Source organism: Phoenix dactylifera, chromosome 1 (assembly GCF_009389715.1).
Source record: "Phoenix dactylifera cultivar Barhee BC4 chromosome 1, palm_55x_up_171113_PBpolish2nd_filt_p, whole genome shotgun sequence".
Taxonomy (NCBI): domain Eukaryota; kingdom Viridiplantae; phylum Streptophyta; class Magnoliopsida; order Arecales; family Arecaceae; genus Phoenix; species Phoenix dactylifera.
Genome location: NC_052392.1, coordinates 6,819,797 through 6,838,882, shown reverse-complemented (window position 1 = coordinate 6,838,882; position 19,086 = coordinate 6,819,797). Strand labels below are relative to the sequence as shown.

Here is a 19,086-nt window from a genome sequence, read left to right as displayed (position 1 = left end):
CTCACATGCTGCCAATGCATGCGATTAGTGGACATGATCAGTGTGTAATTAACTTGGATCCTCATCAGCACCGATCTCATCAGATTTGTCGATCGATCTCTCATTGCTCAACATCGAATAGTCGCTAGTCAATTTCGATGGATCTGGCTTGGACGGAGGTACGAGAGGCGGTGCAGGCTTTGTTATTTGAGACCCGTCTGCCAGGGTTGTAGTAGCAGAGAACAAACAACTCTTCGACATGTCGATTTCGGATGAGGAGCTGCGGGCCGCTTGGGCGGGCCTTCGTCATGCTCGATGTGTTTTACGGGCCAGCTCCATCGTTCTAGAGGGGGTCTCAACCACTGTCATCACTAGGATTCGGAGGGGCCCAAGGGGTAATGGTTGCATCCACCATTTGCTCTAAGATATCTGGGCAATGGTGAGGGACGGAGGGACCTTTCAGGCCAAGCATGTTTTCCGTGAACCTAATGAGGCTGCGGATTGGGTGACTGCTTTTTGATAAACAAGTGAGATATCAACAAGGTAATTTTTTCCTCCTTTTTTGATGTGGGGGGGAGGGAGCGCAATATGAAGGGGAAAGGAAGAAGCCATAAAGGCATATAAAGAACCTATTCCTTCAATATTTTGTATATATCAACTCTGATATATGTCGGAGATCCATCAGGCATATAATGATCATAAATATGTTTTGTTTATGTACTTGCTCAGTATCAGGGACACAACAATATAGGACAAAAAGTACAATGAAATGTGCACCTATCAAATAAGTTATATCAAATCCAAGCATTAGCAATTTTATGATATTTTCTGCCAAACTGCTGCAGATATAGCAAATAACCAATTATCACAATTAAATTTGGTCTGAAAGCATCGTTTTTTAATCTACTCTGCTATTCCCTCATGCTTCGGCAAAAGCTTCTCTTTCGTATTCTACGATGGAAGGAAATTTCTTCCGACTCATGCCTTACCTGGCCGTACCTGTCTGATGCTTTTGGTTGGATCCTTTTGAGGGTCCTCTTTTCTTTCCCCCTCGTAATTCAGACTTTATGACTTTTCAAATGCTTATTGAGTCCATCCTTTGAGTTGGATGCTTATGTCACCAAATATAAAGTATAATTAATATATATTAATATAATATAAGTAAGGATATTTTTGTCAAAAAATGATATCTTCAGATTAACTCCATTCTGTAATTCTGAAAACGAATATTATCTTTCTAGTTATATTTATTTTAGCTTCGCTCTTAGAAAAATAAATATGAGATCCATCATTTATTTTACTATCTTTCATTTTTTTTTTGCTAAGGTAGGTGGATCATACATGACGAGTATGGATACACCCACTAAAATCGAAAAACAAAATTCCTCGGAGTGCCAGGAGCAACTCCCCATCTCCAGCCCACAGGGTACTACCGGAGTAACTGGCTACATAAGCAGCCATCCAGTCTGCAGCCCCATTAGCTTCACGGAACACATGCTTGGCCTAGAAGGCCCCTCCAGCCCCCACCATTGCCCAGATATCTCGGAGCAAAGAGTGGACGCAACCATTATCCCTTGGGCCCCTCCGGACCCAACTGATGACCGTGGCCGAATTTCTCTCTAAGATGATGGAACTTTCTGGAAGGCTCCTCCAGCCCCCACCATTGCCTAGATATCTCGGAGTAAAGGGTGGACACAACCATTATCCCTTGGGCCCCTTTGGACCCAACTGATGACCGTGGCCGAATCTCTCTTCAGGATGATGGAACTGGCCCGTAAAACACACCGGACGTGACGAAGGCCCGCCCAAGCGGCTCCGAGCTCCGTACCCGAAACCGATATGTCAAAGAGTTGACTGCCCCCTACAGCCACGACTCTGGCAGACGGTCCCGAATATCACACCTCGTACCTCCGTCCACAACAAACCCATCGAAGTTGATCTTGAGGAACCTCGGAGGTGGGGGCTCCCAAGTGAAAAACACCGTACAAGATGCTGCCAAAGCAAAATAGAAACTCTAGATATCCCGAGCTATCAAGGTCCCTCCGACAGGTATGATATGGCTGAGCTCCGCCACCTGCACACAGGCACTCTTCACCACAAGTCTCGGCGACATACTGCGTTCGCCAAAGATTTGAGCATTCCGAGCCAGCCAAATCTGGTAGGACGTGCAAATCACCCGACCCACCTCCTAGCGAAGCAGAGGGGACTTCGAGCATCGGTGCATGGCCTGTAGAAACTGGTCCCTCTGGCTGCGAACCTCCCACGGGATTCCTGCCGGTCACCCTAGCCCATGTGCACTGAAACAAGGCGTGGTTCCACCATCTCGTCCACACCACAATCCTTACATACCGAGGGAATCCTCAATCCTTGTCCACGAAGAATTGCTCTCGTCAGAAACCGGTCCTAGACCACCTTCCAGAGGAATAGTGTTACCCTCAGGTGGAGTCCCAAGCGCTAGATCCAGGCGCAGTCTGGCCCAAGCTCGTACTGCCACCGGAGAATGCGGGAGAGGTTGCCCACCCTGACGCTGGTCCTCGAAGAGGTGCTCCAAACCCGCACGTCTAGACCTGCGCACCCAGGTAATGAGAGGGATCAGACCCTCTCCGCCAGGTGCCCCCCAAAAAGCTAAACCAGCCTAGTCTCGTCCCATGCAGCCTCTCCGGGGACAAGGAGATCACAGACACACAGGCCCTCCGCAGCATCAACACTAACCATAATTGGCCAATGCTGCAAGGGGAGGGCATCTATCCACAAGTCCCTAGCCACATCAAGACTGCACCTATCGCCTATCAACCATCTAGTGTGAACCAACGCAGTATACAGGTACCTCGCAATCTTTTGCCACATGAAAGAACATCTCACCCCTCGGGCCAGTGCCTCAGGGCCCGCCCGCCCATAGTGGGCTGCCATGGTCCGGCTCCAGATCCCCTGCGACTCCAAAAGGAATCGGACTATCTCCTTTCACTTTCCATATCAAATATGGTAATCTGATATGAGATTTATTTTTTCATGCTAGAGCATCCCCACCTAAATGGGCCCTCAGAGAATTATTCTATACTCTCAATGTATATTTATTTTTCTTATATCTTCTTATTTGCAACTTCTTGGGGTTTCAACAAAGGCACGTAACAAATATACATTCGTTATAAGTATTCTACATGAAAGCTTCAACATGAAATAAGTTTACATGGAAAGAGAGAGAGAGCACACACATTAGACTTAGTTATAGACTTGGTTACACTCGGACGGATTTCCACTTAGATACGATTAGATCAATATTAAACAATAAAGGTCACACATCGATAATATGAACCATTGGATATGATTACTATCTTTTAATTTCTTACATACAAAAATCATATGATTTGGAAATCCTTAATCTGTGCATTAAGTGATAAAAAAAATATATAGACCGTCCATATTTGGATCGTTGATGCATAAACTAGGTATCTCAAAATCATATAATTTTTGTTATATAAGCAATTAAAGATAGTAGATCATATCCAACGACTCCGATCATCAATATCAAACCTCTATCATCCAATCTAAATCTGATTATATTTGAGTGGAGATCCACTCAAGCGTAACTCAATCTAACTCCCGGCATACATACATACATACGTGTGTTTATATATATATATATATATATATATATATATATATATATATATATATATAGAGAGAGAGAGAGAGAGAGAGAGAGAGAGAGAGAGAGAGAGAGAGAGAGAGAGAGAGAATTTTGTGCTGTAATGGTGGCATTATCACCTTTAAAGTGCATTACCTTTGACCATAAATTAATACATGCATAACAGAGCAGTGCCATGGCTGTTACGCTAATATGTACCTAAATGCGAGGCTTTCTCGTATTGGGCAAGAATAATTCAAGCGTGAGACTGAAGGTAGAGGTAGGTCTGGCTGAATTTCCGGACAGAGTTTAATAATTAGTAGCATCAGAAACATGACTTCTTGTCGTGCGGCACAAACATCATGTCATATAAAAACCATAAATTTTAATCATAGCTCATAAATAAAACAAATGTATGTTGGCATCATCAAAAGTTTTTAAATCAAAAATTTCATAAAATATTATATAAAGAGATGTATTATAATATAAATTTTATAGCAGTCATAATTCATAAGTATAACAAATATATCTTGACATTGTGGAAAAGTGTGATATATATGCTGCTTAGATTTTAATATATCTTGGTCAATTAAATGAACTTACTTCCATTATCCTAGTCTGTGGCACGTGCAGGGCACGAGGTTTGATGCTACATGGAAATATGGAGCCTTAAAAAAAACTCTCCACTCTCCTATTTGGATCCCATAGTGAGGTAGAAAATAGACCTGCATTGATTATTAAATTTTTTATTAATTATCATATTTTGTTTAATAAATATTTTTAAAATAAAAATTTAATATTTTACTTAAGAAAATAGACACCCATTAGAAATATTTGTTGAAACCAACTCTAACCATTGTAAAATATATTTATGTGGCATGATACTCATATATATATATATATATACAAAAGGATTCACCTTCTTTTTGGACACCACCCAAATACTCTTGCGACGGGGTTGTATCTTTTGTGCAAAAGAAAGCGAATCTACTATTAGATCACCTTCATATAAATCTCAAAGCTCTCTGAACACTGTCATTCATCCATCTACGCATATCTCAAAACAACCAGTGGATGATTCAAATATGTATTCATGAGAACGATACTTTCTTATGTTGGGCACATTAGTTCCTACATCTGTTCATAATTAAACTTTAGCCATTATAACACTTTCCACTTTCTTTTCCTCTATTTATTTATCACTTCTCTAGAAAATCATCAAAAGAGGTTTTCTATAATTTCAAGTCCTCAAAATTGTGAACTATGAGCCAAATATATAAAAACAGAAGATTTATATATTTTTATATTTTCATAAATAGAACACAAATATATACTACCTTCTGGTATCGAATTAAAAATCTTATCCAAATATATGTATAGAGGAGAAGGGTGCCAACCAAAGACCTAAGTTCACTTAGCTCCATGTTTAAGATTTTTCAATTATGGAAAGCCCATGTATTGGAAAATTTCAAGCTATTTATGTGGTTTGCCCTTAAGAATCAACAATATACTGAAGTGCTAAAAAGGAAAAGGTGGCAAGTTAGTTCAAGATGCTTCTTGCTAGGGATAATCGAAAATAGCAGCTCATCTATTTTGTTCATTTCCAATTCACCAGAAGGTTATGGTCTGCGTTAAGACGTCTTTGCAGGTTAAAGGTTAGCCACCATCTAAAAACACATGGTTTCAAATACAATAAATTCCACTCCTCTGAACAAACCAAACACATAGATAATCAAATAGAGTGTTGGCATAGAAGAACAAGTGATACTCCTTGACCCCTCCATTGAGGAACAAATTTGACATAGAAATAAAGGGACCAATTTCATGTGACTAACTTGCAAGGCAATCTTAAATGTTACTGTACTATCAAAAAATTGTTGTCAACTAGGCATGTGATGACATGCAACCTACAATTTGGAAGGCACATATCAGTAATTAAAATTTTCTCATTCCAAAATTGGAGCGAATCATGAAGGATTGCAATGATAAACAACAGTGAAATGCCCGTCTTTCTACCCTAAAATTTATACGTATGGCCATATGGCAAATAATGTTTGAGAATCGAAAGTTTTGGGATGACGAGGTCGCTCCGACCGCATTGCGCCTTGTTTTGTTCTATCATCGGTTGAAGAGTAGCACGAGCGAAGAATCAATTGAAAATTGGCATGCGAGCATCAAAGTGTTTGCCAGGATTAACTGTAGTTTAGACTGCGATGCAGGCATCAGTAGTTCATCGAGATGGTTAATTATCTGTGATTTGTTTCTTGAAGCTATTGAATTTAAAAGGAAGCAATGCCATACATGAACAGGGTTATCTCATCACACTCCAGCAACTATCCAGAACTTCAACAGAGAATTTGCATGAAATGAACCTTTTCATGGAACATTTGTACCTTGATTCTTTGGCATGATGATTATTTCATCCTGAGAAATCTATCTTGTGCTCAATTATCCTCATGAAATCAATATCATTGGTTTATTCCACTTTTTTCTATGAGTTATTACTTTCCTTTCTGCTTAAATTCTTTGTGTTATTTGTATCCTACTAAAAATTGCGAAGTCCTCAAGCTGAGGCATGACCGAATTTCATGTTGGGAGAAAGATGGGACTATGCCCAAAATCAAGGAGAGCCCATAATCTCCAACAAGTTCGATTGGGGAGGACAATCCTAACGTAGAACCGCAGGATCTTACACCTTGTACGAGACGAAAAATAATACGAAACAAATTGCTATGGAAAACAGTTAACACGACACACCAGAATTCATAGAGGTTCGGCAAAACTTGCCTACTTCCTTAAGACCGCTCGATTCTATTGCAGTAGAACAATTGCAATGGAAAACACAATCCTGAGTCAATTACAAATTGATTGCTTGAACAAAGGAGAAACAACGTTCTTCCTTTTTCAAGAGAAAAACTCTTCCCCTCAATCTCTCACGTTCTTAGGTCTTTCTCTCTATCTCGTTGTAACCCTAGCCGTCACAACCTCCTCCTTATGTTATCCCTAGAGTCTTTGGCCACGAATTTATATCCTTGAGATTTTTCCAAAAAACACTCTTTACGCTCGTTTCAGCAATTCCGTCCGAGCTGGAGTCGACTTCGGCAAAGCACGAGTCGACTCCTGCACAGTGCGAGTCGATTACAGATTACGCGAGTCAGACAGAAACATCCAAAATCTGGACAAAATGCGAGTCGACTCCGGCACGATGCGAGTCGACTCCTGAACTGCTGAAAAATTGTAGAAGCTTTCTACATCCAAGATTTCGATCCAGAATACATCCATGTTTAATCTGAAACACCTTGGATCTCCACACACTCCAACAATCTCCCACTTGGAGACCTTAGGTGTGCCTTCTCATAGACTCTGGTTCCTTTGCTTCTACTGCAACTGAATCGAAACAGTACCTCCTCAATGTCTTCAAAGAAGACCAGCAGAAGCTGAATTCACTTTCAGCTTCTCCACAACCTTCATCAACATGTCCGCAAGATTTTTACTGGTGTGGATCTTCTCTAGCCTGACAAGCTTCTATTCGAGCATCGACCTCACGAAATGATACCGTATATCAATATGCTTCGTCTTCGCATGAAAGGCTGAATTTTTTGTTAGATGAATTGCGCTTTGACTGTCGGAGTACAACTTGCAATCCTTCTGCTCATTCTCAATTTCTTTCATCAAGTTCTAAAGCCATATCAATTTCTTGCACGCCTCTATGGCTGCCATATATTCAGCTTCTGTCGTCGATAGTACAACAACCGGCTGTAACCTGGAGATCCATCTGACAACCCCGCCGCCGAGGGTGAACAAGTACCCTGTCGTGTTTCTCCTGCTGTCCAAGTCTCCTGCCATGTCTAAGTCTACAAATTTTTGTAGCTGAAACTCAGACCCTCCATAGCATAGTGTCATGCTTTCCTTGCCCTTCAGATACCTGAGTATCCACTTAACTGCTCTCCAATGCTCCAAACCTGGGCAGCTCATGAAGCGACTCACTACTCCCACTGCTTGAGCAATGTCTGGTCGTGTACACACCATTGCGTACATCAAGCATCCTACCGTCGATGCATACGGGATTCTAGACATGTGCTCTGCTTCCTTCCATGTCTTCGGACTTTCCTCCTTTAAAAGTTTGAAATGGGCATCAATCGGTGTGCTAACCGGTTTAGCACCCTCCATGCTGAACCTTTTGAGTACTCGACGAGCCTGAGATAGTCTAAGGATGTGCTTGGACCTATCTCTGGTGATCCGCATGTCAAAGATTTGCTTTGTTGCTCCTAGATCCTTCATTGCAAACTTTCTAGATAGCTCCATTTTCAATTTTGCAATCTCACGTATGCTAGAACCTGCAACTAACATATCATTAACATATAATAGCAAGATAATATAAGATGACCCGAAGTCCTGAAAGTAGCAACAATGATCTTCACTGCATCTCTTGTAGCCAATCTGAAGCATGAAGCTATCGAACTTAAGATACCACTGTCTGAGTGCTTGCTTCAATCCATACAAGCTCTTCTTGAGCTTACATACTAAGTACCCTTAACATATCCCTCAGGCTGTTGCATGTAGATCTCTTTCTCGAGATCACCGTGAAGAAAGGCTGTCTTCACATCAAGCTGTTCCAAGTGTAGATCTTCTGCAGCTACCATGCTCAGCACTGTTCGAATAGTGCTCATCTTCACTACAGGAGAAAATATTTCTGTGAAGTCGACACCGGCTCTCTGCTGAAAACTTTTGACAACCAATCTGACCTTGTATCTTTTCTTACCATCATGCTCTTCCTTTAGCCTGTAAACCCACTTGTTTGATAGTGCTTTCTTACCTTTGGGTAGATCCACCAGATCCTATGTCTAATTCTGCTCCAATGACTTCATCTCGTCATCCATGACAAACTCCCACTCCTTCTTGGCGTCAACTTGCAATGCTTCCTGATAACATTCAGGTTTACCACTATCTGTGAGCAGCAAATAGCTAAGAGTTCTGTCATATCGCTGAGGAGGCTTTCCATGTATGGTACGGATGGATCTTTTTAGCTGTGGAGGGGGTGCCATAACTGTAGTTTCCGTCTCTTGCTCAAACTGAACCTTTTGATCAGAATTTATAGACTCCTCTTCAGGATCTACAAAATGTGGCTCCTTAGATTTTTCTTCTGAAATTGGGTTCTTCTGCATCTTGTTCTCGTTGAAGATCACATTTTGTTTTCGATGATTTGTTTATTTTCTGGATCCCAAAACCTATATCCAAACTGATGACCACCATATCCAACGAAGATGCATCTTTTTGATTTGGCGTCTAGTTTACCTCTTTTGGTGGAATCCACATGGACGTATGCGGTACAGCCAAAAATCCGTAGGTGCGCCAAGTCAATCTTCTTTCCTGTCCATGCTTCTTCAGGAATCCCAAGTTGTAGCTTCTTAGATAGCCTTTTGTTGATCAAATAGGCAGCAGTATTAACTGTCTCTGCCCAGAATTGCTGTGGTAATCCAGCATGTATCCTCATGCTCCTGGCACGCTCATTGATTGTCCTGTTCATTCTTTCAGCAACTCTATTTTGCTGTGGTGTTCCTGAAATAGTTTTCTACATAATTATTCCAGCCTCTACACAGTAATTTTCAGATTCTTTGCTGCAGTATTCACCACCATTGTCGGATTTTAGGTATTTCAACCTCTTTCCTGTCTCGAGTTCAACCGCTACTCGCCATATCTTGAAGACACCAAACACCTCTGATTTGTGTCTCAAAATGAATACCCATAACTTTCTGGTAGCATCATCAATAAAGGTCAGAAAATACTGAGCTCCACCAATTGAAGATACTTGAGCAGGTCCCCACACGTCAGTGTGCACGAGATGAAGCTTTTCCAGCTTTCGAGGCTGACCGTCTTTGCTGAAAGACACCTTTTTCTGCTTCCCAAGAATGCAGTCCTTGCAGAAATCTAACTCGACCGCCTTAAGACCTTGCAGCTTGCCCATCTGATGGATAGCCATCATGCCTTGATGGCTCATGTGTCCAAGTCAGTGGTGCCACACCTTGGCATCCACAACTGCAGCTGCAACAACAATGGAGTTTTGCGTGCCGTTGGTGATATAGAGAGTCCCAACCCTTTTGCCACTAGCCACCATCAGCGAGCCTCTCTAGATCTTCCACTGATCATCCGTGAAAGTTGTTCTATACCCATCGCTCACTAACTGTTCAACAGAAATCAGATTCCTTTGTAGCCGAGGTACATGCCTCATGCCCTTCAGCTCTAGTGAAGTACCACCATTGATCTTCACTTCCACGCTTCCCTTTCCTTTGATATTGCAAGGCTCTCCATCCCCTAGGTAGCAGTGCCAAAGTCACCAATCTGATATCCTCTAAAAAAATTTCTTTGGGATGTAACATGGAAAGACACACCTGAGTTTATTACCCAAGACTCATCACCGGTAGACAAAGATAGGACTAGGGCATCAGAATCACTGCCTTCAGCGAGATTGGCCGAATCTCTGCTGATTCCTTCATTGTGTTCGCCTTGCTTCCCTTTAGGAGCTTTGCAGTCCCTCCTAAAGTGCTCTTTCTTCCCGCAGTTCCAGCACGCTGCCTCCTTATTCTGAGGTGGTCTAGATCTGCCTTTTCTCGACTTCGAGCCGCTTCGATGTCGACCGTCCTTCTTTTGCGATCTACCGCGCTCGTATGTGTTTAATGCACTTCCTGAAGACTCTGCAGCACCTTTGGACTTTCTTCTTGCTTCTTCACTCAGAAGCACTCCGATTACGTCATCGAACTTCAGCTTACCCGTCGGCGACGAGTTGCTTACTACCATCACCAGGTCTTTCCAGCTATCCGGTAATCCAGACAGAATCAGCAATGCCCGAATCTCATCATCAAAACTAATTTCTACTAATTCCAATTGAGCCATGAGTCCGTTGAAGTCATTGAGATACTCTGCCACGCTACCACCGTTCTTCATGCGCAGATTGAACAGCCTCTTCATGAGAAAGACTTTGTTTGATGCCAATAGTTTCTTGTACATCTTCGACAATGTTGCTATCAAATCCATCGTCGACTTTTTGTTCTTTATGTTGAACACAACCTATGGAGAGAGAGTTAACCTGATTGTGCCAAGCGCCTTCCGATCGAGGACTTCCCAATCCGCGTCGGACATCCTTTCTGGTTTCTGTGCCTTTCCTCCGAGAGGTAAATAGAGATCCTTCTAGTAAAGGTAATCCTCTATTTGCATCTTCCAGAACCCGAAGTTCACACTATTGAACTTCTCGATCTGCATCTTGCCTTCGCTCGCCATGTGTAATGAACCTTACGCTCTAATATCAATTATTGGGAGAAAGATGGGAATATGCCCAAAATCAAGGAGAGCCCGTAATCTCCAGCAAGTTCGATAACTTGTTGGGGAGGACAATCCTAACGTAGAACTGCAGGATCTTACACCTTGTACGAGACGAAAAACAATACAAAACAAATCGCTATGAAAAACAGTTAACACGACACACCAGAATTCATAGAGGTTCGGCAAAACTTGCCTACTTCCTTAAGACCGCTCGATTCTATTGCAGTAGAACAATTGCAATGGAAAACACAATCCTGAGTCAATTACAAATTGATTGCTTGAACAAAGGAGAAACAACCTTCTTCCTTTTTCAAGAGAAAAACTCTTCTCCTCAATCTCTCACGTTCTTAGGTCTTTCTCTCTATCTCGTTGTAACCCTAGCCGTCACAACCTCCTCCTTATGTTATCCCTAGAGTCTTTGGCCACGAATTTATATCCTTGAGATTTTCCCAAAAAACAATCTCGTTTCAGCAATTTCGTCCGAGCTGGAGTCAACTCCGGCAAAGCATGAGTCGACTCCTGTACAGTGCGAGTCAACTCCAGATTGCGCGAGTCGACTCTCTCAGGTGAGACAGAAACATCCGAAATCTGGACAAAATGCAAGTCGACTCCGGCACGGTGCGAGTCGACTCTTGAACTGCTGAAAAACTGTAGAAGTTTTCTATATCCAAGATTTTGATCCGGAATACATCCATGTGTAATCTGAAACACCTTGGGTCTCCACACACTCCAACATTTCATGTCTTCTGATAGATCAAAACTATTGATCGATCTGCGTGTTCGATTTGGCATGCTAGCAACCCAATCCACCATCGTTTTAGTAGTTTCCCAGGGAACAGGATCAAGCACCACTTAAATTATAATAGTCATATATTTAAGATTTCCAGGATGAGATATCTTATTAATGCAATGTTACACCCAATTTTGACAAACGGCGAATCAGAGTATAAATATAATACCTAACACAACATTTTCAAATACAATTCCACTCCTCTTCTGTAACAACCAAAACATATCCATAAGCAAACCTAGATAAAGTCACTGATCTCAGATTTTACTGAGATCCCTTGTGAAGACCAACCATAGTGATTGTAACAAGTATCATGTAAGCTAGAGAGGCGATCATCGACAAGACAATGGATGCTGCAACATGCCCACAAAATTTATGAACATCACCACAAAATTTACCCCATCCCAAGCGTGACTGCCCATGTTCAGCCACAATATCAATTGCAATCGCCGCGCCATTGCTCGAGAAGAGGAGAGCTACCATCAATAGATCTGCAATGTTCAATGGCAGCTCCATGCTTCTTGAGCCAGATCTGTTTGCAAGAGATATCACTAAGGATATCAGAGTGTACACGAATACGAGCACATTGGCCACTATAAAGTACCTGTGTATTGCAGAAGAGAAGACAGGGAATAAAGTTGAGATCAGATTGGTTATCAATGTAAAACTTCAGGCCAAAAAAATTTAGTGCTTCATCCTTTTGGAAATAAGAAAGAAGAACATTAGATAACCTCATGACTCAATCCATACCACCTCGGCCTAATTTGACTCTAGCTGAAAGCTGTGGCTTCCAAAATTGTAACTAAAACATGTCAAACATCAAACTATGAAATCTCTCTCTCTCTCTCTTTCTCTCTTTCTCCCCCCTATATATAGCTTGCATCTCATCAAGCTATTTGCATCTACGCATTACTTGAAATATAGTATACTCAACCCTTATCCAATCCAAGGGGGAAGGGCAATTCCCTATCATGCCAACAATAATACTGGAGCCACAAGCCATGGCTGAAAGCAAGCATGAGATGTACACAACTGTTATGATGTTTGCGTGGTGAAGTAATGCAAAAGAAGGCTTACACATATGCAGCGGAGTAGGTTGACTTGATTGATGCATTGTAGGAAATTGTAGTGGTAGAATCAACACTTCCAACAATCAATGTAACATCCTCCTTGGCGACACCCATTACGATCGCAGAGATGAACGTCAGAACTATCGCGATACCGCGGAGAACGAAACCAGGCAGTCTTACCAGGCTCGGCGATGCCGCTGCAGCTTCGTTTGCTCGGCTCGCAGCCGCTTGTGTTCCATCAAATCCAGGCTTGAACTGGGACTCCATTCCCAAACTTAGAGACACAGAGGGAGATGATAGGAAGAAAGAGATGAGATGAGAGAGATGGAAATGAGAAATGTTAGCACTGCTTACGTTCAAGAAGAGAGGAAGGTGAACTTATATAGCAAAAACTAGCAATGAAGATGCAGTTGGAGTGCAGCACACGGCCACTGCTCCATCAGTAACAGGTCAAAACCTAGTGGCTGGCGCACCAAAATCTAGTATCTGATCACCGTAATGAGCTTACCTCTCCAATCATCGACATTCGTCGATCCTTAGTTAACTTCTCATGGAGTCATGGGAGATTGTAAGTTCAGTTTGGTACTCTCACAGGAGGGTGCTTATAACCGGAGTCAAAAGTCAGACAACAGCTTAACATGGTCAAAGTCAACCAAGCATCTAGAAATGAAGTGTCGATTAAGCTGTATGTGAATTGGGGAGTGTAAGGTTGGATTTGGATAGCTTTGGAAAGCCATGGGATTATTATCTTTAAACTGTGGGTCACTGGGAATCCAAGGAAGAAGGCCAAGGAGTGGTCCAAAGGGACTGCGCTGGCATTAGAGTTAAAGCAAATTCCAAGCCATATAAAAATTGGTAGAGCCAATTGATACAAACCTGCGACGACGGCCAGTTGGCAGGTTAATCTAAAATAGGAGAGAGTTTGATTGCTTGAATTTGTTCAAACATGAAGTAGATGTGCATCAATCAACCTGCAGGTCCCTTGAAAGAATTGGCTATCTAGATATTTTAGTCTTAAATATAAAGCTAGTTTTCATTATGATTGGATCCACAATTCATGGTGGTACTCCCCATAAATGACATGCTATATAAGCAACTTGAAACATGCCATCTAAGTTCTTCACCATGAGAACTCAGCTTAATCTCTCAACCAAGTGGATATTTTTTTTTTCTTTTTTCCATGAGAGAAACAAGTGGACATTCAATTTGACCTATAAATTGTTGTGCAATGGCTACTACAGAATGGGGATAAGGATGAACTACTATTTACAAATTCAAAGCAAATTTGTGCTTTGCTAGTCTCATACAAAGTTCTAGCCAACATGCAAAAAGCCATGCAAAGAATGTAGTCGTCGGGGGAAATATTGTTTATGGTGTGGAACGCTGCTGATTAAGCCTTAAGTAGCGATGTATGGATCCCTATTAACTCTTATATCAATGATTAATTGGTTAATCTATGCAAGGAGAGAGGCTCCTTTTGTTAATCACTCAGGTAAAATACTAGGAGATGCATCACCTAAAACTTAAACCAGAGATCTCCACTGTAAAGTAGTGTGTTGTGAGCACTAGGGCATCACCCAGTTCGTTGCAGGACATTGAATCTGAAAGTAGGGAAGAATGAGATATGATTCATGGAATCTCCATTCATGAGCTATTCTGCTTAGAGACCGCTCATCTCGGAGTACATTTTGAATTCCGATATAGAAATCGGTATTAAGTTTCTGCATCACATTCTTAACCTGAGACACCCTTTGAAGTATCAAAATCTAGTTTGCCCTTCGCATTGACCAGGTTCAGACCAACTTAGAAAAGTTGTTGAAGTGAATATATTACATGGTCAATTACTTCTAGTTGAGATGGCCTATTTCGCAAAGTTTTCAAACATTTATACATTTTACGTGCGAAAGTTGGATATCTTATAGCATGCTTAAAGAGCGGCTCTAGATGATCGATGCAAATGACTGTAGTCGAGCACAAATTAGTGCTATTGGGTGCTATTATGAACTACCCCATGCCTATGAGCATTACTTGCACTAATTACCTGGCCATAAGACCAAGAGAGTGTGGACTTGCTCATGAGTAGCTAGGGTTCAATTGCTAAACATATGCGAACAAGCAGCATAGGAGCGAGGTAGCTCTCCTTACCATGCCATGTCCTCCCTTGCCTCACATGTACCTGCAGAGAGAATCAACTCTAGCCATCAAAACAATGGAATCTTGCGTGTAGAAAGATGCCATCTTGGTTGTTCATTTTGCAATAATTGGACCATAATAAGAGGGAGGGCACGACGTCAAGGATTTCAATAGCAAAACCCATTTGAGCACAACATTTTGCGCAATCTTAAACTGTTTGTTTCAATGTATAGTATAAACATTCTTTGTACACAAATGCCAATGCATGTTTACAGTTTCACTAGTCTTTATAATGAACTAAGACACTACCAATACAACATTTCAGAAAACAATCAGAAATCAGACTCTTTTTTCAATAAACTGTACATTAAACTTAAAAATGTTCGACCATCTATCACTGAACCGATCAACAAATCTATTGAAACCTCATGTGGAGATCGATGATCCCAAGTCCAACTAGCAGCATATAAGCCATTGATGCAAACATTGACAAGATGATGGAAGCCTTAATATGCCCGCAGAACTTATGGAGTGCATAACAAAATTTGGGCCAAGCAAATCGTATTAGCCCCTTGTCGGCGACGACGCTGATCGCAGCTGCCGCACCATTACAGGAGAAGAGGAGAACTACCATGACCAAATCAGCAATGGACAAGTGCATAGCTATTCTTCTTGAGCCACCTCTATTTAGAAGAGCCATTGCAAGCGAGATTATTGAGTAGATTAGTACAATCACATTAACCACAATGAAGTACCTGTTAATTGTAAAAGATCGAGGATAAAGAACAACTTTAGTTAGCTTCTGCCATAAAACCAGACCAAGATCGGAGCATTGAAATCATGAAAACTTGTAACTAGAATAAGAACATCAAGATAAATGCTGCAATTCTTGACTGGATACCCAGAACTAGGCATATAACCAAGGAATGCAATCCTTAGCTGCATAGAACTAGCCTGGTCCAATTAGGTTGGGCAAACGCTTGCTAACTCTGCTTAAATTCAGATTGGATAAAGTTTTGGGTAAACTTGCCTCCTTCTAGGTTGGATGTGTCGGGAGTACTGAACATCCTAATCCAATCCAAGATTCTATACCGAGATTCTTAGCTCGATCGTAACCTGAATTAAACTAAAATTGTCGTCTTGATTGATCCCATGACCAAAAATTCAGTCTAGACCTATTTTTGGATCCTATATATAAGTTGCAATCTTAACCAATTAATGAAACAATGCTCTTCGAAATCAGATATATTGTGCATGCCGATAATTTTAGAGTTTGTTAGTTTGAATTGGATTCAGCTCGGCAGAATTTCTCCTTTTCGTTGCGAAACACAACAATAATTATTCCATGTCACAAAATATTGTGGAAGATGTTTTATGCATGGATGTATTATTGCATGAATCTATATATGTGTGTGTGTGCTTTAAGGAGAAGGACTTACACAAAGGCGGAGGAGTATCTGGTCCGGATTGAGCCAGTGAAAGTATTCACTGTCTGGCCGGAATTATTGGATTCGATGACTGTCACAGGCTCCTTGGCAACTCCCATGACAATTGCTGAAACAAACGTCAAAACTATGGCTACAATACGAAGAATATATCCAGGTAATTTCATCGAGCCTGATGTCGATGGCCCGATGCTGTGACCTTGGGTCCGAGGTGCTTGGGTTCCATCAAAACCAGACCTAGATTGGTCTTCCATTGAAGAGAAGCTACAAGAAAAGTTATGATATATGTAGAGCTGCAAACCAATATGTCTTCAATCTTCATGAAGACAGGAAGATATTTGTACACATAATATGAAACTATAGTTTATAGAAGACAGGAAGATATTTCTACTTATAATATGAAACTATACTTGATAGATGATACAAGGAGAAGATAAAGAATTACAGCCCCACCAAGAAAGAGACAACAATTTCCCCACTCAAAGGATTAGGTTCTGGTCATTCCCGTGTGCAGTTACCTCACCAATAATTGGCATATCTTCATTTGCTTAGCTTTGACGCAAGGACTTTTGTGCTCTAGGAATGTAAGAAGTCCATTTTGCTAAGCTCACCGGGAGGTGAAGTTAATTGGAGGCGTGGTCAACCACCTTAAAAGTCATCGAAGTCAGCTCGAAGACGCTTAGAAACTTGCCAAGAAAATGAGGTGGTTTTGGACATTATGTGGCTTGGTGTAATCGTTAAAGTGATCGATGGTCCAAAACTTCAAAAGTTTTGGACATTATGTGGCTTGGCCTTCTCCTCCTAGTTGAATTCAATTTCTTTAAGCTTTTAAGTTGAATTGGTTTCTAACATGCATACGGGCCTTCTCCATCTAGTTAGATTCGAACTTCTCATTTTTTTCTCAACACAACACCAGCATGTCATACTAATTCCTCTAAAACCAAATTTTAACAATTAACACAATGAGCCGATAAATGGTTTGAATCTATTTTCCAAAAAACAAAAAAGGTTAGAGTTTTCTGACTCATTGCTTCTAGCAAAAGAGAAGTACCATGAGAAAATTCAGCTCTTTGCGCTAGAGGTTAAACGGAAGATAATATAACCATCTTCGAGAGAATCTAAATCTTAATCTTAATTAAGAAATCATGGTATTATTATAATGAGAAAGAGAAAAAGAAAAAAAAACTTATTAAGTATATAATTCTATATATTTGACTTGCATTTCATGAGGCTACAATTTTTGTCCCATCATTCGTAACGTAATTTTATATATGCTTGTCTAGGGATTTTATCAACCCATTTATTTATAGTAATACCCAATTATCCACTTGCTAGGCAGCAAGATTGGTGCGACTCCTGAATTTGTTGCCAAATATGGTGATAGATCGACTGATTGTGAAGTTGCCAAGCACTTTCTATGCATTTTAGAGGAGTTTTGAAGCACTTTCATTATGATATAGATGCTTCTTAAAATTAACTACCTAGTTGTGGACTTCCTTGGGAATGAAGGAATGAAGGAAGAAAGTAGTTGGACCCTATCAATATCATTAGTCTAAAAGTACCCTAACATTGTTTTGGATAACCTAGCCATTTACGTATGGGCCTAACCTAGCCAATTACTATGTCTTGAATTTAATCATACAGTCTAAATTTATATTTCTGGCCAGCTCGGGTCAAGCCCTAATCTAAACTCAAGCTCAAGAATACAACAATCTACTACACACATGTACGGCTGGACCCAACGAGCATGTAAGGTAACAACCTATCGAATAAAAACATAATAATCGATACTTCAAAATCAACCTAAAACAAACTAATTGGGAGTTAAATAGTGGCTTTCTATCGATCCACCCTTTTATACATAATTAATTCTAGATACTTATAACTCCCAAAAATTATTAATTTAGGTTTAACAAGTAACTCATCCCACTTCTAATATCCCATATTTTAGAAACTAATTTTATATCTAAGTAGTGCAATAATTAATCGAAATCAGGGCTTTATAATCTGCCCTGCTTTATAGAGCTATAATAATATAGCGATTTACCATACTACCCTTATAAAATTATACTTAAAACTTTTTGGATCCAAGAAAAAGTATTATTAGCACAATCTCATTAAAAATTATACTAAAACACTAAATAAGGCCAGTACTCTCTTCTACTCTTCCCTGCATATTAGGCCACTTCAACGATTTAATTGACCAAGCTAACATCCTTCAAGATTTTTCAAACTTTGGATCCATGAGTTAGCAATTTCCAATTAAAATTTTAGATTAAAACACTCGTCCAATTTAAAGCTAAAATTTTTGGATTAAAACAGGGAAGAAATTGCATGTCTCAAGATCGCCATCAAAACACAGAGAATCTTGCCCAATATCTCTAAAATTTCAGAAAAATTGAAACTTACCCTAAACCTTCCAAGATTAGTTCTATAATATCACAAATTCTGGCTTAAAGAAAAGGCTGAAATCTTACCCTGATCATGGCTTCAACTCATTGGCGTATCCCTCATCATCTTCTCCTCCAAAGCACCATGGTGACAGCAGGTTAGTGAGGGAATCAGCGAACGATGAGAGAAAGAAAAGAGGGAAAGAGAGAGTGAACAAGAGCGATGGAATAGAGAGAGAGGGGAGAACACTGAAGATAGAGAGAGCCTCGGGTGTTCGCGATGCCGAGAAGCAGGGGATTCACCCCCTGTTTTCTGTTTTCTATTTTCTGATTCGGA

The 19,086-nt window shown here is 40.7% G+C and overlaps 1 protein-coding gene across 1 annotated transcript; it reads right to left on the bottom strand.

The window, feature by feature from the left end:
* Window positions 1-11,792: 11,792 nt before the first annotated feature.
* LOC103713987 lies at window positions 11,793-18,830 on the bottom strand. The gene is made up of 4 exons (XM_039115122.1): window positions 16,354-18,830; window positions 15,331-15,669; window positions 12,789-13,127; window positions 11,793-12,315 (listed from the first exon to the last, which is right to left on the bottom strand). Exons 1-4 carry the CDS (start codon window positions 16,611-16,613, stop codon window positions 11,976-11,978), a joined length of 1,278 nt encoding a protein of 425 aa, XP_038971050.1. The 5' UTR covers window positions 16,614-18,830; the 3' UTR covers window positions 11,793-11,975.
* Window positions 18,831-19,086: the final 256 nt, after the last annotated feature.

What these genes read in the sequence shown, in the direction of transcription:
- LOC103713987 (XM_039115122.1), bottom strand. Translation starts at nt 16,613, where the DNA reads ATGGAAGACCAATCTAGGTCTGGTTTTGATGGAACCCAAGCACCTCGG. An exon ending in AGATACTCCTCCGCCTTTGT is followed by an intron (nt 15,670 to 16,353) that starts GTAAGTCCTTCT and finishes TACAATTAACAG; the next exon opens with GTACTTCATTGTGGTTAATG. An exon ending in ACCTACTCCGCTGCATATGT is followed by an intron (nt 12,316 to 12,788) that starts GTAAGCCTTCTT and finishes TGCAATACACAG; the next exon opens with GTACTTTATAGTGGCCAATG.